Source organism: Neopelma chrysocephalum, unplaced genomic scaffold (genome assembly GCF_003984885.1).
Source record: "Neopelma chrysocephalum unplaced genomic scaffold, ASM398488v2 Primary Assembly neopelma1_23, whole genome shotgun sequence".
In the NCBI taxonomy this organism is placed as follows: Eukaryota; Metazoa; Chordata; class Aves; order Passeriformes; family Pipridae; genus Neopelma; species Neopelma chrysocephalum.
Window position 1 is genome coordinate 19,730,316 of NW_020897691.1, and position 11,705 is coordinate 19,742,020.

General features: G+C 36.5%; 1 protein-coding gene across 3 annotated transcripts in view; it reads left to right on the plus strand.

The window, feature by feature from the left end:
* TMEM181 (transmembrane protein 181) overlaps window positions 1–10,540 on the plus strand; it is a 36,493-nt gene extending 25,953 nt beyond the window's left edge. For all 3 annotated transcript variants that reach the window (XM_027689154.1, XM_027689161.1, XM_027689169.1), the window contains 9 exons: window positions 117–247; window positions 853–944; window positions 1,300–1,357; window positions 2,005–2,107; window positions 2,206–2,257; window positions 2,875–2,957; window positions 4,051–4,140; window positions 5,719–5,785; window positions 6,692–10,540. In XM_027689154.1, the coding sequence (XP_027544955.1) occupies window positions 117–247; window positions 853–944; window positions 1,300–1,357; window positions 2,005–2,107; window positions 2,206–2,257; window positions 2,875–2,957; window positions 4,051–4,140; window positions 5,719–5,785; window positions 6,692–6,770 (755 nt within the window). In that variant the 3' untranslated portion in view covers window positions 6,771–10,540. The remainder of the gene's footprint in view (window positions 1–116; window positions 248–852; window positions 945–1,299; window positions 1,358–2,004; window positions 2,108–2,205; window positions 2,258–2,874; window positions 2,958–4,050; window positions 4,141–5,718; window positions 5,786–6,691) is intronic.
* The last annotated feature ends 1,165 nt before the right edge of the window (window positions 10,541–11,705 follow it).

The window sequence follows — 11,705 nt, forward strand, 5'->3', positions numbered from 1 at the left end:
GTAATTTGAAAAATCTAGGGGTTTTTGTTCCTCTGAAGATACGTTCTGCTTTACTTTTTATAATGAAAGGTTTTCTTCTCTCTGTTTAACTTTTTTTTTTCTTATTTATTTTACAGATCCATTTTTCCCCCTTTCTTTTCTGGTCAACAGCTGGTTTCCTGGAATGCTGGATGATCTATTCCAGTCACTGTTTCTGTGTGCATTGTTGTTGTTCTGGCTTTGTGTCTACCATGGTATAAGAGTACAGGTAAGGGTGCACCAGTATCTACTACTAACTGAGAAGATGGTACTTGTTTTTTTCAGTTCTCTCAAAAGGTGACAAAAATGAAACGAAATATTTTAAAGAGAGACGCTTATTTTATTCATAAAGTACAATGTGACATATGAAGCTTTGGAGTTAAAATGATTTATGGTGAAGTAGATTATCTTGATTCCACCAAGTCTAAATGAAATAGATGGGACAGTCTTCAGAATCATGATGCCATTATGCTTTTTCTTGCTTGAAGAGTTTTGTTATTCTATGTGGTAGTTGATTGTTTTTTTAAACTAGTTTAAAATTCTGCTTAGGAGAAATATGAATTCTGGAGCATGTTCCTTTATTTGCATTATCAGTGAAATATGTGGGACCTTATAAATAGGATGCTCCAACTCTACTGCATCTTATTAACACAAATGATGATACGATTTTATGTCTTCTCTAAATCACCTGTGCAGGATAAAAATGCAGAAGATGAGTGTTTTAATCTAGTTCACGTTGAGTGAAACAAAGATGACAGTTATTTTATTTTGTCAAGAATGAATAAAATCTCAAATGTAGTTCACTTCTTCACCGCAGTATTGTTTTCTCTACAGGGGGAAAGGAAGTGCTTAACTTTCTATCTGCCCAAATTCTTTATTGTTGGACTTTTGTGGCTGGCCTCTGTTACACTGGGAATATGGCAAACGTAAGTAATTTAAAATTTAGTGCAGAAGTATGAGCTGAGACTGTTCAAGAATGAGAAGGTTGTTTATAACTAGTGGTAGAAAAATGCATTTTCTAAAAAACAAATGGGGAGATTAGACATGATTACAATTTAAATCCTCCATATTTCTTCCAAATTGGGTTATGAAACGAGAATGTTATATACAGTAAATTGTCACGACTGCATTCAAATTAATGGCATTGCACCAACTTATATGGCGAAAACCTTTATAGTAACTTTAAACCTTTTCTTTTGAGTGGGTTTCTTGGTCAGTATGTCTTTTTGACCTTGTCTGGAATGGTGCACATACCAGTTTTTAATTTTGAATATTTTCTAGTGTTAATGAAGTACATGATCCTACATATCAATACAGGGTTGACACAGGCAATTTCCAGGTAAGTAAAAAATATTTTCTTGCTATTAAATTGTCAGGTAGAGTTAGGCAATACAAGGAGATGGGGTTTGTTCTTCTATAAAAATCTATAACACAATTTAGAAAATAGAAAATGCTGGTCAAATGGTCTTACTCTGACTAGAGTATTTTTAATTTTGCGTTAGATAGATGCATAGACCATATTGAGCTCCATATTGAGAAGGGTAATTTGTCCTGCAAATCTGGACTCAACACCACAAGACTCATGACTGTTGAAATTGAAAGAAAAATTTTTAAGCCTCTTATTAAGTCAACTTTGTATATCTTTACTCCTGCCAAGGTCCACTGTCCTGGTAAATTTCAGGCTTTCTTGTTGTAAAGGAAGATCTCATGTACATGGGTCCTTGTATTGTTCTTGGGAGCCGTGTTTTTAGAAAATCATGGTGATTCAGCTCACTGTGAATTTGGTGAAAAATGCTGGTTTCTATGAAATATCCTTTACATTCCCAAAAATTCAACCTGGATTCGACCATCCTCATTTCATGAACCAGCTTTTCCTGCATAAATGGACCATTCTATGTTGTGCTTTGGGAAATAATGATTTCTACTGAGGGAAGAAGGAATAGACCAAATGTCATTAAATAATAAAACCTAACACTTTTCTTATAGGGAATGAAAATCTTCTTCCTTGTGGTGGCAACCACATACATTCTCTACCTTTTGTTCCTGATAGTGAGGGCATGCTCAGAACTTCGAAACATGCCTTATGTTGGTAAGGAATATTTTTTTTTTATTCTTCCCCAAACAGGCTTGTTTCTCCTAGATGTAGGTGTAAATTCACTAATAACAACTTTTCTCAATCTTTTTCAGATCTCAGGTTAAAATTCTTGACTGCATTAACATTTGTAGTGCTTGTTATTAGGTAAGGTTTTTCAAAGTACCTTCCTCAGAATTGTAACTTTTATAACCTTTTTTTCAGAGCTTTGAGTACATTTCGTAGATAATGGAATTGTCAATGAAACTGAAGACTGTCTTTAATATGGCTGTTGTGGCAAGCATTTTTATTTTTTTAACCTTTCTTGAGGCTTTTTGAGCTAAGTTTATATTATTGGTATTACCATGGCAATACACTGCAAGATTTAGAGGTTCACTTAGCAGAGATGTTTACTGCTGAGTGGTCTGCAAATGCACCATTCCTCTCTTCTGGAGTTTTGTAAACGTCACTTAGTCTAAGCAGAAGTCTACAATTAGTTTCTTAGATTATCGTTAATATCTTTCTCCCCCACTCCAAGCTGTTACTTGGATTGTATGTAGTGGATGAAATCTGAGGGGTTTTTCCACTTTACTCAGGTGACTGCTGACTTTTCATCACAAAATAACCCTTCTTAATTTAGAACTATGAAAGCAAGTCTATTTTAAAATAAACGGTCAGCATGTTGACATAATTATTTTCTCATATACTCTTCTATCAACCTACTATTTCAATTTTGCGTTTTAAAGACAGAGTGCACCTATGTGTTTTATTTTTTTTCCCCACAGCATTGTTATACTCTACCTACGCTTTGGAGCACAGGTTCTACAGGATAACTTTGTTGCTGAGCTGTCGACTCATTATCAAAATTATATCCTTGTGTTGTGATACTGCTCAAGTAGGAATGTTAAGCTGTTTTCATGCAGAAGGTACTTCAAAATGATGTACCTAAGACTGAGACCTTTGACTTTTAGGTGGACTTTTGCAGTTAAGTCTGTTTTGTTCAAGGTTTTATGTCAGCATTTTGTAATGACTCCTTGTAAAGATTATGAGCTAGACAGTCTCAGTCTAATTTGTTCACATCACATGAATCACAACTGCTTTTGATACTCTTCAAAAGGAATGAAGGCTTAGATATGCATGCCTGGTGCATATCAAAGTCATTTTAATTAGATATTATGACAAATTTGGCTGCATTTGCTGCCTCAGTTGTTTTCTATGTACCTATCAGTCAGCATGGGGCATACTAAAATATGAGAAATTAATAGTTTAGAAGTCACTGTTTGCATATTGGTCCAAGTCTACATGTGGTACAGGTCATAGCAGAGAATTTAAGTGACTTGAGAGAGACTATTTCTGATGTCTGTTGACAAAGGATTACAACCTGTATTCCTGACCTGAACCATGAGATCCCAGTTCATTGTACTTTCTGAAACTGCCTGTGTGACTGCAGCTGCTCTGGTTAATGATAAGCTTAGATATGTGTTGAGAGGTAGTAGAAAACAATACATAAAGCCTTTAGTATTTTCCTAAAAGCATGGCAAGAAACCATCTTCAGAGTTCTATCTACAGATAGTCCTTTCTCCTTCCTTCCTAATTACTGTGCCAAGGAGGAACTTTTAAACTTTTAAAACACCTGAACACCCCCACTTACTCAGCTTTCTTTAGCACTGAAGGCAGAACCATTTGACTGACCATGCACTCCACTGCTTGAGTAGACCATACCTCAGCAAATGTTACTTGTGTTAAAGCGTTGTTTTCAGTGGGAGCTTTAGCTTGAAATAGCTTGAGTACATAAGTTATCATTGAAAATAAAACAGGCAGTATTGTTTAGCCATTCATGCTCTCAAACCTCAGTAAGGTAAACATTCTTTCCATTGAAACAGCTTGTATATGGATTGGGTCTTATTTCCAAAGTTAATGTGTATGGAACTATATTGAGTAATATCCTTGACACTTACTACCAGCAGAATTCTTATCATTTTATGGTTTACTGAACTTTTATCTCTACACATTAGCCTTCGTGTATTCCCCCTCGAAGAATGCACTATATGGTAAGTGTAAGCCGTTGTCTGGCGAACTTGTATGACAAGACCTGCCGTATTAGCAGATACTGTGCAATCTCTTTATATTTTGATTGTCTCGTTACTATTCCAATTTCTTTTGAGTTAACATAAGCAGAAGCTGCACTGCTCCTGAGCAAATTAGGAACACATAAAATGTAATAACTGATGAGCTAGGCTTGAATTCTTATGCACTTAGATCAAGCGTATAGTCAGTATGACGTTTGCATGTAATGCACCAACTTTTGAACTGACTCACACACAGCCCTTAAGGCACAATATTACTTCATTTGTACTTTGTTCTAATGAAAGTTTATATATTGGTATGCTGGCTAACTGGACTCTGAAATCAGTAACATGCTGTTGGAAAAGTAGGAGTGAAGCTGATCTCTAATATGAAAGGAATTTTGGAGAACTTGCTATGGGGAGGGCTGCACAGGACCCATGTTAAAGGAGATAAAGGATTGAACCAGTAGCACTTCTGCTTTTGCATTCCTATGTAGAGGATACAGTCTGACTTACAGGATGATTATAAAGCAGTTCTCTCTCTAACAGATAAAGATCTTTAAAATAAATATTTGTACTGAGTCCATTCTCTGCTTTAAGCATTGAGTTCATGATATAGAACTATGGAACAGCCAAGGCTGGAAGGGACCTGGAAAGATCATGCAGTCCAGCCTTTCATGGGAAAGGAAGCCTAGATGAGATTATCTAGTGGCCAGTCATATCTTGCATGCTGAGAGCATGCAGGGGGAAGGCACTAAATGGTGGAGCTGGTCCTTTCTCTAGATTTTTAGAGTTGAGATGGATGGAACTGTTACAAAAAATGCTATTTTTCCATTAAGAATGGAAAAAGAACTGGCTGGATGAGGGTTGCAAGAAATAGTTGTTTGTAGACGGTAGAAAGTAAAAGGCTGCCAGGAAAAAAATGTTATGGCAAATTGCTAAATTGAATTCTACTTGCATATAACTATGAACTGCAGCTAAGCAGCACAGATTGTGCAAGAAATGAAGGCCTTAAAACAAGGTAGAGGGAATTGTCATAGCTGGTGGAAAGTATGTGTTTCTTTTCATTTCACTATAAAGGTACAAGTCCTTCCTTCGTCTCTTACAAGGATGAAAAGTATCTAGATAATCACTGACTTACAGTCAAGGGATTCTAATTTTGGTCTACTATATTTGTAGCTTAGAAATAACCAAAACCACAAGTCTGTGCTTTTTAAATATATACAAACTTTGATAAAGAATAATGAACTCTGAATTAATTTATGTGCAAATTGAAATAAAATGACATAGGAAGCTGCATAAGGAAGGAAATCAGCTTATACAACATGGAGAATATCTATCTAAAACTGAGATAATTTGTCATCTCCTTCACTCTTAATATCCTGACAATGTGGCTGAAGGGTGGAGAATTTAAAGGAGAGAATTCCTGTTTGGATGTAGTTTTGTTGAATTGTAATTGTGACTGCCTTGGAAGTTGTTGTGTCTGTTGCTACAGTGCTGTGTTAGAACTAGTCACATTTCTACATTTAACACACTAAATTAACCCTTATTTGTATTTTCCAGAATCACAGTTGAAAGACAATCCTGCTTTTTCTATGCTGAATGATTCAGATGATGATGTGATTTATGGGTAAGATTATAAAATACTATGCAGAGTTACTTCTGGTGTGTATATTATTTTTGTAATGTTCTTTTCCATATTCATTACATAAGTGCATGATTTGTTAGTGAAAGTATTCTGCCTAAAGAACAGAAATGAAACAGAAATGCAGTGAGAATGCATGTTGTTTTTTCTTTTCTTTGGTTTCTAAAAGGGATTGCCATGGCACTGATACAAACAGGTAAGAAAGTATTATGATGCTGGTAGGTCATGGAGTGACGGCAGCAAGAGCTGTGAAAGGAAAGGGCTTCCTTTTTACACTGGGAAGGACAGCAGGAGTCACGTGGAGTTAGCAAAGAGGCATCTCATATGTAAATGCTTCAGGGAAGGAGAATGGTGCTTCTTAAGTGTCCAGCACTTTCTGAATTAAGAATAGCCAAGTCTAGCAAAATTTCCTTGACTTATGTGAGTTTATGTAATATGAGAATTATAATAGCACTTGAAACCCATCCCAGTCAGGTTTGGCTCTGTGCTGGACACTGAAACACACTTGTTATCTGCCCTTGATTTTTCACCTCTTACCAAAGATATTGAAGTGGCTGGAACTGTGAATGGGACCAACGCTGCACTAACCTGAACAAGTTCATCCATTGCCTGGGCTAGCTTGCCTTTGGTTAGTTAGAGGAGTAGTGATAGTGCCAGCTTGCTTCTATACAAATCTGTGTGAAAAGTGGCTTGTAGTTACTGGAATAACTTTTATAACACATTGTCCTCTGGAGAAAATTCATATATGTTGTTCATATCTCCCACAAGGAAGGAAAACAGATACCAGCTTCTTATCCAAGTAACATAATGTAGTTTAGAACTTTCCTGTTTATTTTCAACTTCCTATCTGAACACCATATTCAGAAGTTTCAACAAGTATCTGTTTCACAGGAGTGACTATGAAGAAATGCCACTTCAGAACGGCCAAGCTATTAGAGCCAAGTATAAAGAGGAATCAGACAGTGATTGATTGATTGATTGATTTTGATGCAGACAGACTTGTTCAGCTGGAATTAAGCCAATTTTGAAGTTTTCCTAGATGGACATCTTCCTTGGCTTCCTTACAGTCTGCGGTCATTTTAACACCAACTCCCGGGAAGGACATCCTGCTTCTGTTTCTGTTTACAGAGTTAAAACTGAGAACACGAATGCATGAAATGGTTGGGGTGAAAACTTAAGAAGCCAAAATTTTTACATGTCTTATAAAATGCTTGATAGCAGGATGTCTGTGAACTAAAATCTTTAAGTCTATTTCCATTTCAAAGTCTCGCGAATTATATACTGAGTTGCAAATTGCTTCCTTGCTACTTGGTTTTGGTGGGTTTTGTTTGTTTTTTGGGGTTTTTTTTAGGATGATGTACAGCATACTGCCATTCATCTGTTATATTTGCATTAGCTGCTTTGTATATTATCCACTGCTGTATGAAGTTTCTCATTTCCCTTTCAATTTTCTACCTTAGTCTTTTGAGCTGGAGGCAGGGAATGAACTAGTCTTTTTTTTTTTAATTAATACAAGAAAACACAAGCTTTCTTTTCTTCCTTTGAATAAGTGATACAGACTTAAGACCATTTTTTAATAAGTTTACTGGATTTGTAGGCGCAAGATAGTCAAGTTCTAGTGAGCCAAAATAGTCCCAGTGGTGCAAAATTATTTGTATAATGTATGTTTCCTGACATCCTTTACTGCTACAACAGAAGTGTCTGTATTGGTTTTTTTTAGAACAGCCCTTTCAAATTGAAATATTTCAGCAACAGCAAATCTCAGAAAGAAGACTGTACTTTTCTTCTTGCTCTTTCTGTATGCTGGAGGAGACTTGCACTTACAGAGAATACAGTATGAAAGTTTCATGGGTAATTGCAATTTCAAATTTCCAAACATTTCACTTTTAGAGATTTTTTTGCTACATCAGAATTTTTCCTTAAGTTGTATTAGGGAATAGTTAATCTACATCCTAGGAACAACTGTGGTTGCTCATGTATTGAGTGAGCCTGAGAGTTAGCTTGTGAGCATGTTCTGTGCATAGTTCAGCTGCTTTGTCATACCACAGTCACCACCTGTACTGAGGGGAACTTTTTTAGCACATTTTGTGATTATCTGTATTCCAGTCTGTGCTGAAACAAAGTTATATAGGAATTAAGTATTCCATGTACAATGCTGCTGCTCTATTTAGAAGTTGGTTTTCTCCTACACTACTGTTCAGTTCTTTATTTAAGTGGGTGCTGTTTGTTTTTTATAACTGCTTTTGTTCTCAGATACTTGGCCTGTCTAAAAGTATCTCTTTTTCTTATGGATTCGTAACTGAGATTTACTCCTGTAAAATTTCTCTGCCCTGCTGCTGCAGAAGGCTCTCAAAAGCACTGTTCATGTATTAGAATATGGTGCTGGGTTGCACTAGGAAATTGTGCTCATCGCTGAAGTATTTAAAGCAGAATAGTGCAATGAAGTGCAATGAAGTCCTGCTAGACTTGCTGAATCATATTGGGGAAAAATAGATTTGTTCTGCTTTGATGCAACAACTGCTCTAGACCATTCCCATTGCAGTAACCTTTTGGTTCAAGATCATGAAGGGGAGACTTCACAGGGCAGCAATTCACTTAGGGTGGACCAAAGGAACTGCTTCATGTGGTTGCATCCTTGTTATCATAGAATAGTTCAGATTAAATCAGTGCTCTGCTAAAGACATGTACTGAGACCTTGTGTGTGTGTGTGTGTGAGAGAGAGAGAGAGAGAGAGAGAGAGAAAACTTTCTACAATTATATAGAGCTATGAAATTTTTGAGAGTATCTGAAATTTAAAACTTTCTGTGCCAGGGATCGTTTATTTGTTAGAAGCCAAAGCACTGCTGTATGGCAAAAGCAAGGAAACTGCTGGGGAAGATGAGGTTTTCCCCTTTAATTTCTTAATTGGTGTTACTTCAGAAGAACATATAGGAAAACATTCAAGAAGTATTTCAAGTTATGGGTGGTTTTCTTTCCAGTGAACTATTGTAAGCTCTTCCTCCAGCACTTCCTTTTAGACTTTTTTTAACAAGTATGGGAGATGCTCTGTATCCTAAAATTGGAGAGCCCATTCTCATTTTTACTCTTCCTGAGGCCTACAGCTATTTGAATTTGCTGAGTCAGGTTTGGGAGCCAACTTGGATTGTTTACATACCCCAAATCCTTTTGAGTTCCATTAGAGTAACAGTGGGTACAGAAATAGGTCTTCAAAAACTGATATTTACACGATACTTATATATTCAGATATTTTTTCTCTGATACTGTTTAATTCTCTCCTACATTGTTCTGAAGAGAGAGAATTTGACCGATGTGCAAAGTACACTAATGTTTCTTGTACAGTCTGAACTGGTTGTTACAGTTAACTCTGAAATAGCGTCATGCTTTGGGATTTCATTAACTAAAGAATGTATTTATAATCTAAGTTTGAGATTATTTTTTTCTAAGCTGTTCTCAGCCCATTTCTCTCGCTGTTTTGTTTGCATTAACTTTACTACATCACTACATTCAAAGTGGCAATAGAAAAGTGAAGAATGGGAAATTGTGCTTAAAGCAAGTTTCTCACTATGAAAATAGTGAGAAAATAGTTTCCGTGTTAATTTTTAGAGATTCTATTTAAGCAATGTTTGCCATGCCAATTAGCTTTATATTTTGAAAGTGCTAGTGTTATGGTAAGCTTGGTTGAAGCACTGTCGCATCAAATTCAATTTACAGTAAGATGACAAAAGCAGTGAAGCAGATAAAGAACTAGTTTTGGTAACAAGAAATCTCAGTTTGACTCCTTGTATTTCCATGATTGGAAAGCAGAGATGGTATTTGAAGAATGCTACAATATGGATTGAAAACAGCTTGGAAATAGGTGGTATAAATTCACCTCTGAGTATTGTAACCTAAGGGTGAAACAGAAGAAATCTGGGTAAGAAACTAGCCAGGCTTTCCTTTCACTACTGCTAAAGGAATTCTCTCCATCACGAGTGGAACTGTATAAAACGAGAAAAGTACACAAAAAGGCCCACAGCATCCAGTGATCCTGCTCTAAGGAGAGGCTATTTATTAAATAACTGCAAGACTTTCACCTGCACAATGATCACAAGGGACTTTTAAGAATCAATCAAGTGTGAGCCATTCATAGCAACTATTTTCTGTAGTATTTGCTTTAAAAATACAGTTGGTGTTAGAATTGGAATTGGTTGGAAACTTTCCTACAAGTGGCAAAGAAGAGGAAGCCTAAGGCTTAACACCGGTGAGACACAACTAGTGCATTGAACCTCTGGTAACAATACTGGGGAGAATGGTTCCAGCTAGGAAAGAATTTGATCTGTTGTCTCTGAGCCAAATGACAACTTTTTAACCATAGTTTCCCCACCTATTTCCTTTTGCTTATGCCAGTAATAACATTTGCATTACTGTAAAACTTTTTTTAGAAGTTTGTAAATATGTAAAATGAAAATATGGAAAAATTGTGTACCAAAATGGTATAAAAATGTGTAAGATAAATGCTCTGTTTAATGAGAAGCTGTAATTAAATGCTGCTTTGAGAAAGTGTGCATGAGGACGTGTTAAATATTCTGTGTATCCAGAAGTTGTACTGGTAACAGCAAATATCCATTTATGTTGTAAAACTTCATGCTAATATGGAAAATGAAGGAAAACTGAATATTTTACTTCAAGTTTCTTGGAAGAATTCATGTGCATAATCATTGTTAAATATGTTCATAATAAAGTTTTATACCTTTATATTGTGTTTTGGTTTTATTTTCCTTCTAGTGAGTTTTACTTTCCTTCTCGTGAACTGTACCATTTTTGTGACTTACACATATTTTCAGTTTACATGCATTTTCTCACACATATTTAAATTTGGTTAATTGCATAAGGATGGGATCCAAGAGGATGTGTCAGCACAGATGTTTTCTGTTGTTTGTTGGGGTTTTTTTGTATTTTACCCTGCCTGGACTTGAAGGTGGAAGGTGGAAGGACAGGTTGCTAATTTCCCTAAATACGTTAGCCAGGTTTACAAAGAGGACCTGGCATTTTCAAATGGCTTCACAGTGGCTTTGCAAAGCCTGCTGAGGTCACGCTGGCAGTGAGAATCCCCCTGGTGAGTATTGGTGCCAGCGATAAAAAAAGGTTTAGAGATGGTGAAGATGCTGATGTCATTCTTCAACTTCTTACAGCTCTGTATCTTCCAAAAGGATGCTCATAGCTGATAAGACTGCAAGTGATCAGCACATCACTCTCTGTTTGGGGTGGTGCCATTCTTTAGATACTGAAATCTCACCGTGTGCTGAATAAAACAGCCACAAATTTCCCTGCACAAACGGATATGCAACCTAGTCCTGCTTTATTATCAGCTATGGTAGTGCTTATTTACTAGCAGCAGTTAATCCTGAAGCCATCTCCTTTAGGTTTTAGTTAACATAGTGGTGGAAGACAGGTCATACTCGTGGCAGTGACAGTAAATGTCTGCCCCCTTCCTCCTCCTCCCCTCCAGATCAGGGCTGCCATGTCCCCGATTTCTATAAGTGTAGGAATATGAAGAGCCACAGCAGTAAGAGAGAGACAGGAACCAGAGAGAGACTTTATAAGTACCTTCCTGAACACTCCAGTCCACAGTAATTAATAATTTTTCTTGAGGCCAATTAATTACCTAGAACAAGGACTCTGCAAGCTCATTACGTGAATGCTTTACTTTGGCACGGAGATAAGCTGGCCAGCAGTCTCTGAAAAAAGTGATTGAAACTAAGGTGTTTGAAGATATTTAAAATTTAAAAATCAGTTACTGTAGAACACTGAAACTGTAATATACAGTGGCTATACAATTTTACAGAAAAGCCCTATCTTAATTCATGGGAGGGGGACAACACCACCCAAAAAACTCACAACCTCTACATCCCTTTCTGTAGTCCTA